Source organism: Oryzias latipes, chromosome 1 (assembly GCF_053564925.1).
Source record: "Oryzias latipes strain Hd-rR chromosome 1, Olatipes_Hd-rR_3.1".
Classification (NCBI taxonomy): domain Eukaryota; kingdom Metazoa; phylum Chordata; class Actinopteri; order Beloniformes; family Adrianichthyidae; genus Oryzias; species Oryzias latipes.
In genome coordinates this window covers 10264510-10285577 of record NC_136237.1, presented here as the reverse complement: position 1 = coordinate 10285577, position 21068 = coordinate 10264510, and the positions used below count along the sequence as shown (strand labels likewise).

The window sequence follows — 21068 nt, the reverse complement described above, 5'->3', positions numbered from 1 at the left end:
ACACTCATAAAAGACACATGTTGGCATATTTGCAAACTGAATGCACGTGGCAAATACTGGGATACCTTCGTTTGCTGTTTATTTCTTTTACTATAGTATGTAATTGAATTTAAACTACAGATTCCCGAGTACTGGTGTTTTGTTTCAAGCCAGTTGGTAGAAAGCTGAAGGTAAGACATTTTCTCTTCACATTTATACAAATTCATACCCACAAGAATGAAGAGGCATTCTCATTAGAAATAGGTTACTCCTTAGTTGTTTATTTAAGGATCACATGATAATATTGGTTTTAACCATCTAGAAATTGCCAAGTTATCCAATTAAACTGGAACACAGTGGTAAACAGATGCAGATATAACCCAGGTACGGATTTAGACTTGCAGAGAAAGAAAAACATTTCTCCTCAGATGTTTGGTTTTGTTCCGCATTACTTGTGTCAAATGATCAAAATAAAGAAGCTTTCCTCTGTCTGATCACTAAAAATAGGGCAATTATGTGCAGTTGTTTTACAATTAAGAAGCTGAGGTTGTATTCTTTCTGATAGGTCTACTAAACAAAAACCCTGTAAAGAAAAAATATATATATTTTAGTGGAATAACTAATTAAACATCAGAAAGCACAGACATTTTTTACAATAGTAGAAAAATGTTGAGAAAAGTATCAATATTTTAATTAAAAAAGAAGTAATGTATTAAAACTGCCTTAAAACAAATCATTACTCAGCTCCATGGGGAAAACACAGCAGTAGTGGTGGTGGTGGGTGCTAATAACCTCATTTTATTTTTTTATATCCCGTTCATAGAGAGCATGGTCTTCCAAATTCACATTATGGAACCATCAGCTCCCGAACAGAACAGCAGTAATTTAACATCTGACAAGCTTTTCTACATATTTCCCCATAGTTGGAATGACACAGCAAAGTCACGTCATCAACTTTACGGCCAGAGAGGTGGTTTCAAGCCTGCCCCAATCCAAACTCAGATCACAGCAGCTTTCATTCAGTTTGATACCACTATCTGTTACGTGTTACATAGGTGTTAGGTACCGCTTTCAACTCTGAGGCTTGCTCCTCTCATGTTCTGTCCAACATTGACAATGGAGCTGGATAACTGGCTTTCTGTTTGGCCAAATACAAAGCAGGCCGCGGATGCAGAAAAGTGATGAACTTGTGTCTGAGATGATACACCAAGCATCTCAGACAATAGATCAGGGGTCCCCAAACCCAGGCCTCGAGGGCTGGTGTCCTATATGTTTTCCAACCAACCTGCCATTGAAGCTCCTTATTGGCTTAACACACCTGATCCAGGTAATCAGCAGCAGATAAGGCAGGATTTCTGGAAAACCAGCAGGACAGCGGCCCTCGAGGCCTGGATTTTGGGACCCCTGCAATAGATCATCCAGCAGAAAACTCTATCGTTGTTAACCTTTCTGAATATCCCTTCAGAGGTCGCCCCAGCAAAACAGCTTTCACTGATTCGCACAGGTGGTTTGGCAGAGAGTTTTACACCAGATGCCCTTCCTGACACAACCTTGTATTTTATCTGGGTTGGGGACCGCCTCAGTCAGGGGGACCCAGACTTGGGCCCCCTTCTGGCTACATAGTAGCGCAATAGCTCTCACCAAAGGACCCACACTGGATGAAGCTTATTGCAAAATCTGAGCTTTAATTCAGGATAGTTTTTTCAGTCTTTCTTTGTCACTTCTGGTTTCAAGTATGATACCGAGCATCACAAAGAGGCAAACTGAGCTTTGACCCAAACTTCACTTTTGACTGCAGACTCTCCTTTATTTTTTCACACAACAATGTAATTTGTAGGTTCCTTAAACATGAAAAAAATCCAGCCCTATATTTGTGAAGTGTTTTTTTTACATTTTTTATTATATATATTTTTGTTTAATTTGGCCTTCTGTGTATTGGGTTTGACACTCCAGTGTTCATCTAAACACAAAACGTGCCATTACCTGTCAAACCTGTAGGAGGCAGTGTGAACACGGACATGAGCATGTGATGATATCAACTAACATTACAAAAAAAACAAGACACCACAAACTGCAAGCAGGGCTGTTTACTCACCTCTCATAACCTAAAATAAAAGCTTTTAGTTAACTTTTCTTTTAACATAATTGCTCTTTAACAGTAAAACAGACTGTTTTTTGAATGGATAATGTAAAGCACAAAGCTGTCATTCGTCCATGCTTCACATTTTAGTTTTCAATATGAAGTAAAAAGGACATTGCTGTGTTTAAAGACCCACTCAGATCACCTTTTGAAACATTCCCCTGGCCTTCACTTATGATTATGCCATTTTTAGCCAAAGTCATTTTGGCTCCGAGTTATGGGTGGGACCAACCCTACCCCCTTTCCCGCCCTGTTGCGGAACGGAGCAGGAAGCTTGCGGCCTGCCCAGTATATTTTATACGTCAAAAAAATGCTCTTTTCCAATTAGTTTTTTTTTATCTGCTTCTAATTCACAACTATTTGAATAAATAGAGAGGTCATTTAGAGCTTAATCTTCTTGATATGTCATCTATTATCAAAAAATGCCACAACAACACATCAAAAACATAATATTCATTGAAGTGTGTCTTTACTCACTATAGAGTAGAGATATGAGGGTTTGAATGAACGCTTCCCCTCCTCTTAGTATCCGTCTGAATTCAGACATCTGATAAATCTATCAAGAAATTGTAAATGAATATTACAAACACATGCTGCACATCTTAAAACATGTTTATTGGTCATATACAAAATAAAGAAGCTGTTTATCAACAAACGTACAATATATACAACAAGAAATTAAAGATGGCACGGACAGATGATGAAACATTTCATGATTACCAATGCCTTGTCATCATCACCGCCTACAAATTCCAAAAAAGTACAATAATTTAGTTGAAGATAAATACTTACAAAGACCAGCACATTTTAAGGGTTTTCCAGAAAAGGTACAGCCGCAGAATAATTTATTACATCCCATACAGAAATATTACAAAACACAGACTTTCCTAACACAAGCTCTTTTGTCAAGAGATTACGCCGTATTCACACAAACACACCGCCGTCCTTCATCTTTAAACCAAATCACTCCTCAGCAGCCAGGTGAGCAAAACGGGGATGGAGAGTGGCGTTCAGGCGGGAGATAAAAAGCAAAATCAGTGCGTTGTTGCTCCTGATTGTTTGAAATATATGCATACCAAATGTGTGTGTGTTTGTGCGTGTAGGGGGTGTTAGTCTGCAGAGAGGTTGGTTCTTTCACTTTCTGGGTCAGTGGAGGGTGAAAGGACCGGTGGGGACCTGTGGCGTGATTCAGCGACAGGAGAACAACTCCTCTTTGTGATTGGCTCAGGAGCCAGATCAGGAGTTAATGATTTCTGGATGAAGTGAATGTTTTGGGGAGGGGCTGAGTTGCCATTGTAAATGAGGGCAGGGTAAATCAGGTGGCTGACCTGCAGAAGTGTCTCCTCCACCTCTTTTCAGCCCTTGTAAATTATTTAAAGCTGAGAGAATGAGTGGCCGCTCTGGTTTATCTCCAGCTCTGACCTCTGCACAGCCAGAATGCGCTCGCTTCAAACACTCTGCGAAGAAAAGCTGCCTGCGCGGTTATCACTGAAGGTCACCGCTGTCAGCTGATCGCGTCTTCTCATCAAGATGAACCCCTGTAATGTTTAACTAGTTTGTGTATACAGAGTCAGCTCAGAGCGCTGCAACAACCTCACATCTGGAAGACAGAAGGCATGAGTCCCAGGTTCCTGGAGGCTTCGTGCCCATTGACCACTTTACCTTTTCAATTAATGTGTTCTTAGTTAATCAAAACATTGGTTCCTTTGTTTTTATGCATACAGACAGGTACAGTGAACAACAAATGAAATGAGGGGAATCTGCCACACTGGAGTCATAGACAGAAGTGTGGTCTTTATGCCAGAAGATGCTGCTTATCCTCAGCCAGCAGCATCACCCTCCTGTGTGGCAGGAGCTGCACCGTTTGCATAACTACACATCAGTCACCACGTGTGACCTTCTCAAACATAAGCTGAGATTCTCTGTGTGTGTGTGAGGCACAAACTGAACTGCAAAACCCTCCATCCTACAGAGTTTGCTCAGTTGTCAACTTCCACAGCTTTTTTAACAGATAAAGGTAAGAATCCCAACTCCTTTTGGAAATAGAAAGCTTTCCTTTGACTGTTCGGTAAATGATCCAGTATGTTTACCAGGAAAGTCTCGGTGTTTTCTGAATTATTGCCATGTGGTCGTGTATCGCTGTGAAAGGTTACCTGTTAAAATGAGGGTCTCAAGAAACTGTAGTCAAGCCAACCTGGTAGGATTAAGTGATTTTGCAGTGCACTTTCTCCTCCCACTTTATGTTGTTTAACCCTTGGTCAACTCACAACATTCTCTGAAAAAAATCCTCGGCATAAACATAGAGCGTGTTCTCAGTCTAATCATATGTGAGGGAACCACTGGTATGTCTCCTTTTACCCTCTCTGCGTCTTGACTACACGGAGATGTAGTCCATGTCAAGACCAAGGTTGCATTCCTTCCCTAAGAGCTTACAGCGTTTTTTTTTTTTTTGTGGTTGAACATTACAGAGTAGACACTTTAATCCAAAGCAACCTGGGACGGTCTGGGTGAGTCCCATTGCCCCGGCTGGAGTAAGCAGGAATGTCGTTAAACTGAGACATTTCCAAACTTTTTCAAGATCCCTGCTTCTCCAGAGTCCCACTGTGGTTGGTTTTATTTCTCCTTCAAAACATGATCTTTTCTTCCAAAACAATGACCATCTACTCTGGGATACTGTGACCAACAGACTGGCAGAGAGGCTTCTCAGCCCAGTGATTAAAGTGGAGCTCCCCCCATGTAAGGACGATTATAAACCCGTCACTCTGCGCGGCAGCAGCTAGCTCGCCCAATACCGTCACATGGTGTTTCAGGTAGCTACTTCTGAAGGAGTTTTGGCTTCATGAAATGTTTGATTTAAAATGAAGAAGTATGCCTGAAAGGCGAGACTCGTGCCGACAAACAGAGCTTTAAATAACAGAATATAAAACAGGTATTCAATAACAAAGGTTGTTCCACATCCTGGACATCTCCACGAACAGTCCAAAAAATACTCTAAATGTACACAAGATGTACTCACAGAGAGCTAATGTAAAAGAACCGAGCAGCCGGAGGAGTGATGCAGCCCTCCAGGTAACACCTCCATGCCTCATCAGGAGACCTGATGTTCTGAACCATAACAAGTCCTCCTTTTCTCAGTGCTTTCATCTGCAGCCCAGAAACACAGCTGCCTTTTCAGAGTCAAACAGTCGACATTTATTACCTCGTCATAAACCGAACAGCACACAACCATGAAGCGCACGCGCCTACTCACAAGAGGAACAGCAAAGCTACCCAGTAATTAAGCCACTTTTGGTACAGTTGCAAAATAGAGAGATGCTGTATATCAAACAGATTTTTCAATACCTTTTCACGTGTCAATACAAAGATAACTGTCCTTATAAAATTACAGACTCTGTCACAAAGACTTCTGGAGTACGACGCCACAAAGGACTACTTTATGATAAAGCCAGTAAGTGACACAGCCCGCTTGTGTGACTGGAAGCATGTTTTCTCTATCAAGTCTTTTCCCGCTGACTGAGTTTGTGGTTAAAGGCAAAGATTTGCAGCATAAATTACTTTGTAAGAAAGAAAGAAATTCACCTAAATGTTCATCGGATTCCTAAACTTTTTCTTCTGAGCAGCAAAAGGGATAAAAAGCAAACCCTGTTGTTCTGAATCTTGCCTTCGCAGCCACATAAACGAGCGTTTTCCTGTCATCGATCCTGCTCATCACCAAGCACAGGTGAACGCAGTTTGCACAGACCGCCCCATCCTTCCTCACTTCCTTCTGCTCAGAGGAGCCAAGGCACTGGCCCTTCCAGATTTTTTTACTAAACGTTTGTGCTAAACCACTTTTTTTTTAACTTTCCCTGAAAGTCCTTTCACTACTTTTTTGTCCCCCCCCCCCCCCCCCCCCCCTCCAGATTTCTAACTTAAGGAAGTATGCACGTGGAAAAGGAAGCTGTCTGGAGCCGGAGAGGAAAGGTTGACGTAAACAGAGCTGAACGTGAGAAATACAGCCAACTGAGTATAGATACTTCAAAACAAACACAGAATTTCACAGAATCCTGATACACAACAGCTCACACACACACACAATACAGCTTGGACCTCGTGAATGACAACACAGTACAAAACAGTAGAAATACACTTACCACCACTATAGAATATATAGATTCTTCTTTAGTACCTTCTGAAAAAGTTCTGGAGTGGAAGCCACAGGAGGGAGTTCAGCCGCCCGCATCAGCAGGACTGTTGGGTGAAGGCCTCAGCACGTTTGCTGGGAATTTTGATGGCGTCTTAGAACGTGCTGGTTTTTCTTTTTGGTCGCTGTTTAAAGCGAGGCAGCAGTTCTCCTCCTCTGCTTGCTTCTCATTCTTCACCCGCATTGATCTCAGATGGGTAAAGCGAGCGTCCCCGCAAATGGGAGGAGGCGGGGGCAGCTGAACTCCATCCTGTCTCACCTCCATCTTTCTGGTTCGTCCTGCCCTCAAGACCGTGCATCTGTCTTTGACTTCACTATTGTGATCACGCTTGTTGCCGTCGCCACCTTCCCTGGTATGAGTGGACCGATGACCGATGACGCAACCCCGCCTCCTCCTCCTCCAGCCCTCACCCCGACCCCCACGGCAGGGCTTCGTGCCACAGTCCTGGCGAAGGTCTGTAACGCCTCATATTTGGACCTTAGAGCATCCAGCTCCACACGCATGGATGCGTTCTCATTGGCTAGTTTGTCCACCTCTTGCTGCAGCTGGGCCTTCTGCTTCTCTAGCTCCTCCTTCTGGGTGACTCTCTTCACCCGACAGCTGGCGGCGTAGCCCCGGTTCTTCAAGGTGCGCCTCCGCTGCTTGAGCTGCAGGATCTCCTCTTTGGAGAGCCCTCGAAGGTGCTGGTTGAGCTCCCGCACTGACATGGTCACCAGCTCTCCGTCTGTGAGGCTGGTGCCATTCTCTCCCGGCTCACGCTTCACCTACAGAAAACGGATAAGGAGTGAGTCCCACAAAGAAACAGACAGACATGCACAGAGGCCAATATTCCAGACTAGTGTGAATTGATGTTTGGATGCTGTGGTTGGAAGAACTATAAATGAGAACAGAGACAAATGAAGATCTCCTCATTTTCACCAAAAAGTTTCACAGGAGGAAAGAAATCGATTTAAAATCTGAGGCGCTGGTCAGACCCAACCATCTTGGAAAATCCTCTGATTCTGGTTCCTTGCACCTCCAGAAGTAAGTCTGCCTACCTTTAAAGCTTTGTTTCCTTTGTTAGTCGTCGTCATGCCCAAGAGCCCTGCTCTTCTGCACAGACCTGGAAAACACCACAACAACAAAAAGAGAAAGAAGTGAGAGGTTTTCAAAAATTGCTTTTTTTCCTCTGCATTCACAGCAGCTGACCAGGAGGGGAACCCCAGACCCAACTGAACTATGGCCCACCACGCTACAAGTTCTGACTATCATCCATTATGTTGGTCTCAGATTAAATTGTCAAATCTTATATACAAATGGGACTGAACGTTTAGGCACCCAATGTAAAACGCTATATTATTGTGCATAAAGAAGCCAAGGAAAGATGGGAAAATCTTCTAAAGGTATCAGGTTAAAAGTGAGACATTCTTGTAATTGGTCAAAAAATTAGTGTTTCTTCAAATATTACCCTTTCAAAATAACAGAAACAAAATAAATGTGTGCAAAAGTTCTGCCACTCTGCAGAGGTAAGGCCCCTTTACCCACCCACCCACTCTGGGCAAGTATCCCAGTTGTCTTCCAGTTCTTTCAGACTTCTGGGATGTTTGTTACACACTGCTCATTTCAAGTCTATCCATAGATTTGAAGTTATTTTGAGGTCAAGTGACTGGGAAGACCATGGCAAACCTTCAGTTGATGCCTTTTAATATAACCCAGTGTGGATTTTAAGGTGTGTTTAGGAGTGTTATCCATTTATAGAAGCGTTCCTACAGTGCTGTTTTCTGTTATTGTTAAAGGCTAAATGATGGAAATAAAGCCTAATTTTTTTTTTACATATTACAAGAATGTCTCATCTGTAATCTGAGGCCTTTTGAACCTTGTTCCTTGGCTTCTTTATGCACAATAAATTAACATTTTACCTGGGGTGCCCAAACTTTCTTGCTGTACATCAGCTAAAGTTCACTTCAGTACAAGTTAGAGAAACATTGTTGGATTCAAAGTTTTTGCAGTGCAGCAGCAGCTTAGACCTTTTCCTCTCTACGAGGCTACATAAGAGAAAGTGAAAAACCTTCCGGAGAATTTCCCATGGCTTCCTGTTTCCTGGTGCTTTTACAGTCAAAGCCCACTGCATTTTGCAGTTGAGCTCTGATTGGCTGGTTTTAAGCCACGAGCAGTAAGATGAGTGAGAACGAACAGGAAGTGGTTACCATTGTGGGAAGACTTGGGAAAACTGTTCATAAAGTGTGCAGATAACGAGCTTCACCTCAGCGGGAAGTGGATGTCACCTCGGAGCAGAGGATGCGCTGCCTGAGCGTGTACAGCATGGAAGAGCTGAGAGGGAGGGCTATGAGGGGTCAGCAGAGCGAGAGTGGAGGTGCAGAAGATGAGATCAGCTCCATAACCAGCGTCTGTCAATGACAGGCTTTGTGCTGCACTGGCCCGGTTCTCATCTCAGACCTGTGAGCCTGTGCAGACAGCAGTGAAGAGAGGCCATTGTTGCTAAGCGATTATGGGAGCAGTCATGATGACTCAGCAGATTCCTCATTTCACCCCTACAGCCCCTCCTCAGTCCCACCTAACGTGGTTCTACTTTTCTCTGACACCCCCCATCACGACCTCCATCCTCCTCTCACTATCACTTCGTGCTGAACCTTCATTTTTTTCCTGTCTGACTTCATACCCATCTCACACTGTTCATAAAAATTTGGGCCTGAATGTGGATGCCTCCTATACTGTAGGGGGCAGCATGACCTCTTCTTATTGGTTTACATTCACCAATAAATATTTTTGACTGTATAAAAGAGAACTGGACGGATATCACGTCACATCATGCATAGAAACTGCCTTACAGCAAAATTAAGCCAATTCACTTCATTTTTCCACGATACAAACGTCGCCATCTCAGAGCGAGACGACAGTGATTGGTCAGAGTGATCTAAGTCAACGTTTCTATGGCAACTCCTGGCGGCAATCAGGAGTAAGCGTGTTGGAAGTCAACACCCCTCCCATTGAAAGCGGGCTCTGAAGAATCTGTCAATCAAACTTTCAAGGTGGGGACCAGTGGGCACCATATGTTTTTACTGAGGTATATGATTGGCCAATTTATAACTTAAATAAATTGCAATAAAGAAAAAAAGTGGGAAAAATTTAGGATGAGCAAGAAGATGTTAAGGAAAAGATATCAGAGCAAGAATGCATTTCTGACAAATAGAATGACTGAGTAATAGCTGTTTATTTCTCAATAGAAGTCTATGTCATTTTGGCTTCTTGGACCACCGTGTACTTCCTGTTTGGAGCGAGAAGGGGGTGATTGCTTTGTCCAGTTCTCATATACTATGTTACCAAAAGTATCGGCTCACTTCCCTTGACTCACAAATAAACCTAGGTGCCATCCTATTCCTAACCCATAGAGGTCAATATGATGTCGGTCCACCTTTTCCTGCTTTTACAGCTTCAACTCTTCTGGGACTCTTCCACAAGGTTGAGGAGTGTTTATAGGAATTTTGACCATTCTTCTAAAAGCTCATTGGTGAGGTCACACACGGATGTTGGTGGAGAAGGCCTGGCTCTCAGTCTCTGCTCTAATTCATCCCCAAGGTGTTCTATCAGGTTCAGGTCTGGACTGTATGTGCAGGCCAGTCAAGTTCATCCACACCAGACCCTCTTAACCGTGTCTTTATGGACCTTAAATTCCATAGACCCATTCCATGAAGCTCTCTGTGTACTGTAGTTGGACTAATCTGAAGGTCGCATGAAGCTTGGAGCTCTTTAACAATTGTCTGTGCAGAAAGTCAGCTACCTCTTTTCACTGTGCGCTACAGCATCCACTGACCCCTCAGTACACGTTGTCTACCACTTTGTGGCTGAGTTGCTGTTGTTTCCAAACTTTTCCATTTTGTTGTGATAGAGCTGACAGTTGACTGTGGAATATTTAGGAGCAAGGGAATGTCACCACTGGATTTGTTGCACAGGTGGCGTCCCGTAACACTTCCACACTGGACTTCATTGAGCTCCTGGAAGCGGCCCATTCTTTCACAAATGTTAGTAAAAACAGTCTGCATGCCTGAGTGCCTGATTTTATACACCTGTGGCCAGACCAAATGATTAGGACACCTTATTGTGATAAATTTGGATGGGTGAGTGAATACTTTTGGTAATATTGTGTATACAGTTAATGATGAACAAAAGGAGAAGAGCTAGAAGATGAGTGGAACAAGGAAGTCTTCTAGAGCAGTGGTCCCCAACCCCCAGAATGGTCCGCGTGGCACTTGGCGCAGATAGAAACAAAATGCATAGGCTTACTTTGATGATTTCTGTTTTGTTTATTTTCTGATGCTGAAGGAAGTTTTATTTTGGAAAACTACTGGATTCTGTTCACCACATCGGTGTGTCTTGACGCTTCACGTGACTTTAAGCAGCTGCTCGGATGTGCCAAGTTGAGGGAGAAAAGAGCCAGTGAAAAAAACTAAAGAAGAGTCTTAGACTTCAAAGAAAAATAAAGCTGCTATTTAGAAACACAACCAGAAGTTTTCCTCCAAGTACGTATTTATGAAGACAGTTGTTCCCACGGACCAGAAGCTGCTCGCTCTGCCTAATATGCTGCAACAGACTTTTAAATGTTTCACACACGCTTATAATAAAAGTTGCAGATACTGTGGGTTCATGTTCATTATGTAGAAAATACCAGTTTTATGACTGTTGTGTCATTTTATTTTGCTTTATTGATCCGTCACACCATGAAAGTCAGACGCGGTTGAATTTAGCGTTCGGTTGTAAGCATCCACTTTGACGTTTAAGGGAAAATCTTTATCACAAAATTTAAGTTTCATGGGTTAAAGAAGCCAAAATCCCATAGACTTCTCAGTCAGTCATTCTATTTTTTAAAATAAGCATTTTTGCTCTGGTGCATTTTTCTTAACATCTTCTTGCTTATTCTAATTTTTTTTCTATATTTTTTGTTATCGCAAATTCTTCAAATTATAAACTGGCCCCCACCTCAAACGTAAGCCCGCTTTCAGTGGAAGGACTGTGGACTTTCAACAAGTTCACTCCTAATTGGTGACAGTAGTTGCCATAGTAACTTTGACCAACCAGACCAATCACCGCTTACTGACGTTGTCTGGCTCCAAATAGCAGCGTCTGCATCACGGAAAAATGGCGACTGAATTGGTTTCATTTGGTTGGAGAAGGAAGTAAGCCGTTTTCTATGGGTGACGTCTCTTATACAGTCAATGTGTGTACTCTTTACTTGTACTTTAGTAATATTTTGCAATAGCAACATTCTCAAGTACAGCATTTATCTGTTCTTCCTATTCTGTTAGTATGGCACCCCACTCCACGCCTAGTTTCCTTTCTTCTTGTACATGACTCAGAATGCATCTTTTCTACAATGCACCTCCATCTTTGAGGGGGTGTGAGTGACACTGTCTCACAATCAAGAAGCCCTGCAGGACGGAAAGTACACATGGCCTATGCGCACAAAACAACACAAACCTGAACATGACTGGCGTGCACTCCAAGAACTCCAAACATATAAGTTCTAAAGGGTCTAATTCATCCTTAGAAAAAAACACTTGAAACTGAAAACAAAGACTTCATATTTTCAGTTTCCTTAAATGTTTCTGATCACTAAATCTGAAACTGCTTCATTCATCTGGCTGACCACTGTGCACGTGCTCATGCACGTCAGCCTCCTTCATGTTCACGACCCCCCATCACCACCACTGTACGTTGATCCTCGCACAATAGACGATCAAAGATGGAGGGATGGATGTTGGGGGTGGGGGTTTCCTGGCAGGCACTGGTTGTTTACCCTCTGTGCCCAACCCCCCCATCAGCAATTCAGACAAAAAGCTTGTCACAAAGCACATGCACACCGCCCTGTGATGGAGGTGGGGGGTGGGGGGTGGTTGATAGTCAAACATGTGGAGATGAGTCTGGGCAAAAGTATACATCCCTTCCAAAATGCCATTTTCACCTTCAAGCTTTTTTCTTTCCTCTGCTCAGCACCCACCCCAAAAAAACGAAAAAAAAAACATTATATAGCCTCCTGGAGCAGCATCATGAGTTTCAGCAGGGAGGTCTAACTTCCCAGTTCTCTCTGTTGCATTTTGCCAAAATTTATGGATCCGTTTTACTTCATTCGAGTTAGTTTTGTTTTTAATGTAAGAATGAATTTCAAAATAAAAGTTTCATAATTTATGGGTCAACAATGAACAGGTTAAACTGAAAATGCCTCCAAATTTTGTGAACAGCTTTGAGGAGCGACCCCCTCCGGGATGCAGACTCCAGGATCCTTTGCTGTACACAGGGCTAATATTTATCAAGGGGCATGTGTACAAAAAGGTCCTGGGGTGTCCTTCCCGTTATGCTGTCTTTTTTTTTTTTTTTTGGGGGGGGGGGGGGGTAATCAGAGTCTAAGGTGGTACAACAGACAGTTTTTGTGCTGTGGCAGGCTGTATTTTTATGGTGCCGCTGGAAGAATGCTGACAACTCAGGAGCAGAGCTGCTTACAGTAACAGTGAGGAGAAAACATGCACATGTGTGTGTGTGTGTGTGCGTGTGTGTGTGCTGGAGGGAGGTGGGGGTTACAGGTGAGGAGCAGCATAGGTGAGCAAAATATGGCCTCAAGACCAGAAAAGATAAAGTTGCAAGAAAAGAAAACTGAGGATTGGGGAGATAAGGGGGGGGGGGGGTCTGAAAGAGTGCTGACGTCTCCAGCGCTGATTAGCGTTACACAGAGACATCACACCCACAGCGGAGAAAAATGCTGAGTATGTAGGGAAGGCTGGGGGGGGGGAGTGACAAGGGAGGAGAAAAAGAAGAAAAGAGAGATGTCTTGGAGGAGAAGGGTGGAGGTGGGGTTGGTATGAAGAAAGAGAAGATGGGGGTGCAGGGAAGGAGGAAGACGAGGGGGTGGGAAAGCATTTGGGTGAAAATGCACCCTCAACACATTTGTAAGAGCTTAGCTGTTGAGCACAGGGATCTGGGGGAGGTGGAGGGGATTGGGGTCGACTAGAGAAAAACCTGAACTCAGCAACGAACACAATGAAAACTTCCAATTAGAAAAGTTCTGAGGCTGATCCGGTAAAATGAAACCACCCTAACCCCACAGAAAAAAGCTCCATGATGACCCCAAGGTGCATCCTGGTCCAGATCTGATTCAGGTCTGATCCAGAGCTGGTCCTGATCGGATTCAAGTCTGATCCAGAGCTGGTCCTGATCTGATTCAGGGCTGGTTTCTTCTCTTTCTGGTTCAGCAGGTATAAATGTTTACCTGAACTTTGGTTTGGACAAAAACCAAGAAAACTGGTCTTCTAGATAACAAAGGTTCTGGTTCTCTTGCAGATGAACGTCGGTGCGGTTCACTTCAGAGTAAAGGCAGATGGAAGTTCCACAGACCAAAGGGAGGAGGAGAACGAAAGGGAAGAGATACTATAAGCTCAGTGTGATTAGAGGAGATTCACAGTCTGAATCTTTTAAAACTGCCAAACCAAGAGAGCCATCAGAGGAAATCCGTTCTGGATCAGGCCAGCACCTCACCTGCCTGAGGATGTCATCTTCATTTCAGATGAATCAAGGTGGACAAAAGCACAAGTAAAAGTGTGTCAGCAGCTGATCAGAGGTTCACGCGGACTTCAGGAGGCAGACTAACAGGATCATGAAGCTCGTGCACGCCTGTACGTGCGCAGACGCCTTCAGACAGAGCTCTAATTAATCTTGTTTAGGAGGAGCTCCGGTCACTGCTGACACAGACACTTTTCTGAGAAAGAGACTTTACACTTAAGGCTTGGCAACGTTGGACAGACGCGAGGAAACAAACAGCAGATTAAGGCACCAAAAGCGACCTGAGGGTCGCTGCACGTGGGCCTGTGCACGCACAAACAAAACAGCAAATATAGTATGATCAAGAATAGACTGTAGAGTGGTTTGCGATGCAGTGTTGATTGAATAATCCCACCAATAACTGGTGCGCTGTCCCCCTGAAGCAACTCTCTGAGCAATAACTGATGATGGCATTCGAGTCAGGCGGCGCTGGAACGCTGTAGGACTCTGAAGAGACGTGATGTAGAGACACAGCCAATGCCTAAGGTGGGGGGGGCGAGACCTAAAGCCCCAAAGCGATACAAAAACCAGATCCTGGCTGCGGTCCACCTGGCTCCTGTTAAAAACAAAGGAGGCAGAGCTCATCGATCCACAGCGAGGAGAAGGTGTTGAGGGAGTTGGTAAATAATTAACGACAGGCACAGTTTGGAGGCTTATTGAGAATTAAGAGTCAGATCAGAGATAATTGCAACGTGTGAGTGCAGAAGATGCTCAGAGTGCAGATGAAGGACCATGGAGACGGGGAGGAAAAAGACATCAGTCTGAGCTCTGTGCAGAGGGAGAGGGGGGGCCGCTCTTAAAAGGAGGGAATTTGTCAAGCTGGAGATCAGGATGATAACAGGAGAGACAAAAACACGCAGGTAAAGACTTGTAAAGGAGTGGAACCAGAGAGCTTCACGCCATTCGAAAGGAAGAGCCATCATTTTTACACTTCTCTGAGAGGAATAAAGACAGGCACCCTGTGTGCGCTTGTGAGACAAGAGGCACAAAAAAGTCCTGGCGTCGACACGTTTTCCCATTCCAGGTAGTAAGTCGGAGTGTGATGATAAATTTCCCAACACAAGCAGAAAAAATGCACTGTCAGGCAATTGAGCCCTGCTCCTTTTTTTTTATAAGCACCTTTCTTTGGGGAGAGAGTGCTGTGTGTGTGTGTGTGTGTGCGTGTGTGCATGTGTATGAGAGCTGTGTGCGTGTGTGTTGCAGAGCTGTGAGGGCAGGCAGCAGGGAGTCAAACGCTGAGTTCATTTCTCCTAAAGCTGTGTCCTCAGTCAGCAGTGCCCACTGGAAACGGAGCCAGAGGAAGAATGTGACAACAGAGGAACCTTCTGAGAAACTCCGATCTGGAGCAAACACACAAACTCATGGACGGAAGCAGTCCTTTTGTCTGTTCCTGACAGCCATGTTAAGGTTTCCCAGTGTCAGTTCAGCTGGAACGATAGCTACTCTTCTCTCTCAGGTAGTACCCAAAACAACCAGCAGTTTGAAGCTAAACATCTCCATCCATCAAACATCAGCTACTTTAAACTAAACCGACAGCTTTGATGAGGAAGAGACCCCACCACCAAACCTCCAGTAAAGCTGGCTAAAATCATTAACCCATGATCGAATTCAGCCCAAACAGAAGTGTACTCCATGGTTCTCTTCACTGAACACGTCAAGGTTTTTCTCCCCAAAAAAAGATCTCAACTGTGTCAGTTTAGACTGTAGAATATCAGGCTACCCTGACATTATCCATAAGAAGAAGTCGTATGGAGCCAAGAAGAGGTTTTCTATTTTCCAGTATGGTTTGTGTAAGGGTTCTGTGGTTTTGTTTGGTTTTTCGTCATGTTCTGAGTTGCCCTCAGTCACACGGTTTCCCGGTCCATCATGATCCATAGCTGTTGTCATTTTAGTGAATTGCCCTCAGCCTGTCTGGTCTTCAGTTCATCCTTGCTAGGTCATCTGCTTTGTTGTGTCACCTTTTTGTTGCTCGATGGGTTTTGTCTTTTTCCAGTTTGTTTATTAAATATTTTATTTCCTGTCACCAAGCCTGGTCTTCTGCATTTTGGGTCCTCCACCACCGGCTCCTGACAGTTTGTCCTTAGAGTATGATGTAGTTTGTGGATGTGGGGGCTGGGGGGGGGGGGGGGGGCATGACTGACATCAGACCTCTGGAGAATCGATCACAGCAGATCTGTACACCGCCACAGTCCTCCGAACTTTGATCATCTGCAAACTGACCACACCAGACTCTGACCTCAAACGGACACAGTTCTACTATGATGTGAGTGGACCCTTAATCTCACCGCCTAACAACTCATCAGGACCAAACAAGATCATCTTTAGTTCCAGTTTGAGCAGACAGGTGTGACTGCCTGAACATTAGGTTCAAGAGTTCAAGGTCTCTGATATAAACCTCCTTTGGCTCTTCCATCGGCATGGTGGGATTACCCCCAGAGCTCTTCAGGCTCACTCAAACAAGCCTTTTTAAAAACTCAGGTGGGACCATTCCGTTCTATTGTGAAAATCTGGACCAAAGCGAGTCGCAACATTTGAAAACAGATGGATGCTTTCCTTCTTTCCTCTTGTGTCGCCCTCAAGATCTGAAGCTGTACTTTTAGAGACAAAAACCTTTGAAGTTGAACTTTTTGAAAGTGGGTTAGAAAAACACAAACACTTTTGGAGACAAAACTTCGTGTCACGAAGGCGACCCCCTCTGTTTTTTCTCTCTTTGTTTTGTCAAAATTGTGTTAGTGTGTGCATGTGTGTGCACTTCTGTTAGAAATGTTTATGAGCTTCAGAAATTTAAACCACACGCTGCCGATCGTCATACTGCAGTTAAAAAATGCGGCAGGTTGGCGCATTAAGATGATGCAAGTGGAAGACAACTGGAGTTGTGGATGCTCGTGATGGCGAGGCCCTCACAGCCGCACAGTGTTGGCGCTGTGGACCGAGCTCCTTCAACCAGAGGAGGAAACACTGAGACACTGTCTATGGGACAAGTTTCTTTCCCAGCTTCTCGTTGGGTTCAGCTGTTTTCCCCCTGAATGTGGGGCTGGGGCTGGACAGGGGGGTATGAACCCAACAGTCACAACAGACAAGTACTGGCAGGAAACAAGTGGATGGGAGGGAAAAGAAGACGTTTGGAGCAGCAATCATGCAGCAGATCTGCTTACACCATATTTCATCATTACTGTGGAGAAAAAAAACACAACTATTGATCCGCCCCACTGTCCCCCCCCCCCCCCCCCCCACTGCCTTGCTCTGATACGGCCTTTCATTTCTGCATTTCTCTTTTCACTTCGCTGCACTTTCTGAAATTTGCAAACATAAGACTTTCCTGGAGTCAATTTTAGAGGCAAACAGATCATAAGCAAGCAGACACACAGCAGAGCTTCTTCCTCTGACACTAAGGAGGCAGACAGAGCATCATCAGCACCTGTGCAATCTGCTGCAATCCAGCGCCTGGAGTCTGCAAGCACAGCGGCGGTCTATGAAGCGGCCGCGGGGCGAGGGCCCGGCGGGGAGCTGCACACCGACGCCAGGGCCTTTCTGATCGCATCACCTGCTTCGCTTGTAAACAAAGGTTTGGTTTCAGGACAGAATATATTCTAACCTTAAAGAATAATAATTCATTTTATGGTTTCAACAAAAATGCGGTTCACTTTAGATCAATTGTAAAGAAAATCATATCTGGAACATTCAATGAATCTGAACTGGAAGCACAAAGTCACATTTCTACAACACTATTATAAAGCACAGATGACTGTTACATATTAATTTATAGCATAATAAATGGCAGTATTACTGATGTCACCAGGTTTATGTCTGTCATAAACTGTGCCTCATCCAGCCGGCAGACCTGACCTGGACTGTATGTCCAGGTTTCGTCTAATCCAGAAGAAACCTCAAAGAAAACGGCTTCTTTTAGGTTCAGGAAGTTCACCCAGACTTGAATCAGCTTGAGCGCATCGAGGCATGGACTCAGACACCTCAGGGTAACGCAGCAGTGTTCAGTTCTTTGGACTTTGTTCTGAGAGGAGAACCTTCACGTCACCGCGGTGAGATGTTTGAAAGTATGCTGCAAAGGTCAACTGATGTCAGCGTTCACGACTTCCCTTTCCAACGAGGAACTTGCACTCGCCGGTTTAACCTTGGAGCTCACTCACACACAGAGAGCGCAAGCAGATCTCTGACTTTGTCTTCCACAGTGACTCTCTCTGCACCTTCTCTCATACAAAACAGGGAAACTAGCTGTGGTAAGTAACAAGTGAAAACGCCATCTGTCAGGCGAGAGCGCGTTTGCTGCGCCTCAGCATTTTCAGGGGAATGCCTTGAAGACAAAACGGGCCCTTGTTCTCAATCTCTCTGCAAATCCCATCTCTCATTCTTCCTCCCTCTTCCTTCATCCCCTCTTGCTCCTCACGCCTTGCCGCTCCGCCACCATCAGCAAAGTTGCACACATAAGCATTGGTCAGCGTTCAATTACCGTGAACGCCAGGGAAGGAAGGGAAAGTACTTGACAGAGAAATGCACTTCAAGCACTGATTAAATACTGATACAGAGTATAAAAAGCTAAGCCCCAGGTTGTGTGCGGGACACACAACTGGAAGAGGAAATGAGAAAAGTGTGTGTGTGTGTGTGTGTGTGTGTGTGTGTGGTGTGGGGGGGTCTTTTCTCTTCAATACAACTGTTTCATCATTATGACCCTCTATTACAGTACTTGCCAACTTGCTTACTACATACTTTTGATACACTCTGCAGAGTGCTGACTCCAAGCAAAGCTGCTGATATTGAGTCATTAGGGGGTGAAGTTTCTGTTTTTCCTGAGCCCACGGAGCTCCAGCAGATAGGAGCCGATCCACAGCAGAAAGGGGCCCGGTTCTGGTTTGGTTCTGAGTGGACCTTCGGCTGATTTCACTGTCAAAATAAAAACAATACACTTTTCATTTTTGACAACTTTCCATCAATGGGGCAGTGAAGTCAACAACTGAATAATTCACAGTGACGAGCACGGCTGCGCGCACACGCACGCCGCTCCGAACGCACAAAACCAGCCACAATGACAGCTCCGGCACAAAGGCGCAGCCGCGCACCTCCCTTCACCTTTTCCAGCTGCGGCGGGCCTGCAGACCGAGCCGAGCCCGAGCCCCGACGGGATTCGAGCTCCGGGGACCTTTGTCTGCCCCCTGCCATGTCGCCATAGCTCCACGACACCCCCACCGCTCCGCGAGCGTTGAGTTAAACATTATGATGAATCAGCATCTTCGCCGCGAGCCCAGCTGGTCCACAGCTGGGAGCACGCGCTGCCTGCTCCGGCCCTACGCGCGGCGGTCAGCTCCCTCCCCCAGCCGCCGAAGGCCCGACGTGGCGGCGCACACAAAGCGAGGGACGGAGCAGCCGCTCCAACAGCGGGAGACCCCCTCCCCGCCGCCGGGACGCTGACAGCCCCCGCGGCTCCGTGTGACAGCCCGCGGTGCCGCGTGCTCGCCTCATTCACTCAAAGCTTTCACCCGAAGAGCAGCGTACGGACCTGGAGCCGCTCCCGAGCCCCGGTGGAACCGTTAAACCGAGAGCAGGCAGCCGCCTTCACCTGAACGAGCGCGCCGCGTCGGAGTCTGCCGCGGCTGCACAAGGACAGCCGCGGAGCTGCTGCTGCTGCCGCTGATGGTGCCGCTGATGCTGCCGAAGCTTTACGGTTGATCCCTCCGAGGAGTCACCGGCTAGTCCTGTTCGGTCCAACAGAACAGGGGATCCCCGGCACAGCCGCGCGCTCTAATTCCGACACATGCTCTTGTTCCTGTGACACTGACAGCCGCGGCCCCTTTGTGTCTGCGCTCACGGACGCACCAGCAGCTCCGTCGTGCGCGGCTGTCCCGGCTTCGGGCAGAGCGCGCACCGACAGCCGGCGGTGATGATTCAGCATTCCGGGTTCGCTACCCTTTAAACAGCAGCTGGAACGGAGCGGCGGCGCGGCAGCTCCCGGTGGCGGAAGCGGCTGCAGCGGGCGTGCTCACTCAGCAAATAGCAGCTCCACATTCAGCACTTTCTGAGCGGCACCAGCGCGGTTGGGAGCGCGCGGACTCACCTGAAGTCACACCGGCGCTGCCCGTTCACCGACGGTCTGAGGACGGAGACCGCTCCGCTGAGGAAACGTTTCTGCGCTCGCGCCTCCTCACGGCTCTACAGTTATCCACTCCTTCCGCGCTTGTTTTAGTCTGTGGTCGGAGGCGCCAGACGTCAAATGATGTTTGGATCACATGGTTTCATTCATGAAGGAGCTACGCAACCCGGATTTAAAGAGACACGCAGCACTATTAGCACGCTGCGCGGGACAACGGGCGGCGTGGAAAAAGTGACAGACAGCTGCGCGCGGTTCTAAACTTGGAGCAGCGCTGATCCCGCAGTGAGACGCGGAGAAATTAAAACCCATCCCGTCGATCCTCACAGCCGCCTTGGACGTGGATGGTTTTTATAATGTAGACTATTAGATTAAAAGAAAACGACTAAAAACAGGGAGTTAGCTCGTTAAGTCAAAATTCGAATCAGCCAATCACATGGCAGCAACTCAAGACATATGGACGTAGCAAAGACGATCTGCTGCAGTTCAAACCCAAACCAGGTGACTGAAGTGACCTTTAAAGTGGCATGGTTGTTGGCGCCAGACCTGCTGGTCTGATTATTTTGGAAACTGCTGATCAACTGGGATTTTCACCCACAACCATCTCTAGGGTTTATGGAGATGGATTGAAAAAGAGAAAATATCTAGTGAGCAGCAGTTCTGTGGGTGGAAATGCATTGTTGATGCCAGAGGTCAGAGGGGAACAACCAGACTGTTTCCAGTTGATAGAACTACAACAGGAACTCAAATAACCACTGGTTTGCAGAAGAGCATCTCTGAATGTAAAACATGTCCAACCTTGATGCAGATGGGCTACAGCAGCAGAAGAAAACACCAGGTGCCACTCCTGTCAGCTAGGAACAGGAAACTGAGGCTATAATTCACACAGGCTCACCAAAACTGGACAATAGAAGATTGGAAAACGTTGTGTGGTCTGATGAGTCTCCATTTCTGATGTAACATTTGGATATTGTCAAAATTTGGCATCAAGAACATTAAAGCATGGATCCATCCTGCCTAGTGGTTCAGGCTGCTGGTGAAGGTGCGATGTGTGGGGGGTATATTTCTTGCACACTTTGGA

General features: G+C 45.7%; 1 protein-coding gene and 2 long non-coding RNA genes across 7 annotated transcripts; 2 read left to right on the top strand and 1 right to left on the bottom strand.

Moving 5' to 3' along the window:
* Positions 1–15: 15 nt before the first annotated feature.
* LOC110015481 (uncharacterized) lies at positions 16–15910 on the top strand. Its single transcript, XR_002290688.3, has 2 exons — positions 16–170; positions 13630–15910. It is a non-coding gene; the product is annotated as an uncharacterized LOC110015481 (long non-coding RNA).
* On the bottom strand, positions 6416–20092 carry LOC144986604 (transcription factor MafK-like). Of its 5 annotated transcripts, XM_078934101.1 has the most exons (4): positions 19955–20085; positions 18613–18786; positions 7341–7405; positions 6416–7067 (listed from the first exon to the last, which is right to left on the bottom strand). In XM_078934101.1, the coding sequence occupies exons 3-4, from the start codon at positions 7374–7376 to the stop codon at positions 6588–6590; spliced, it is 516 nt and encodes a 171-aa protein (XP_078790227.1). In that variant the 5' UTR covers positions 7377–7405; positions 18613–18786; positions 19955–20085; the 3' UTR covers positions 6416–6587. The 5 variants fall into 5 exon arrangements, with proteins under 5 accessions (XP_078790227.1, XP_078790251.1, XP_078790374.1 ...); XM_078934125.1 differs by lacking the exon at positions 18613–18786 and having other exon boundaries at positions 19955–20092; XM_078934248.1 differs by lacking the exons at positions 18613–18786; positions 19955–20085 and adding an exon at positions 19460–19618.
* LOC110015482 (uncharacterized) lies at positions 6949–7617 on the top strand. The gene is made up of 3 exons (XR_002290690.3): positions 6949–7087; positions 7229–7326; positions 7484–7617. It is a non-coding gene; the product is annotated as an uncharacterized LOC110015482 (long non-coding RNA).
* Positions 20093–21068: the final 976 nt, after the last annotated feature.

Excerpts from the sequence above, each read along its gene's own strand:
- LOC144986604 (XM_078934125.1), bottom strand. The coding sequence starts at position 7,376 with ATGACGACGACTAACAAAGGAAACAAAGCTTTAAAG. Across the intron at positions 7,068-7,340 it reads AAGGAAACAAAGCTTTAAAG|GTGAAGCGTGAGCCGGGAGA; the intron begins GTAGGCAGACTT and ends CGTTTTCTGTAG.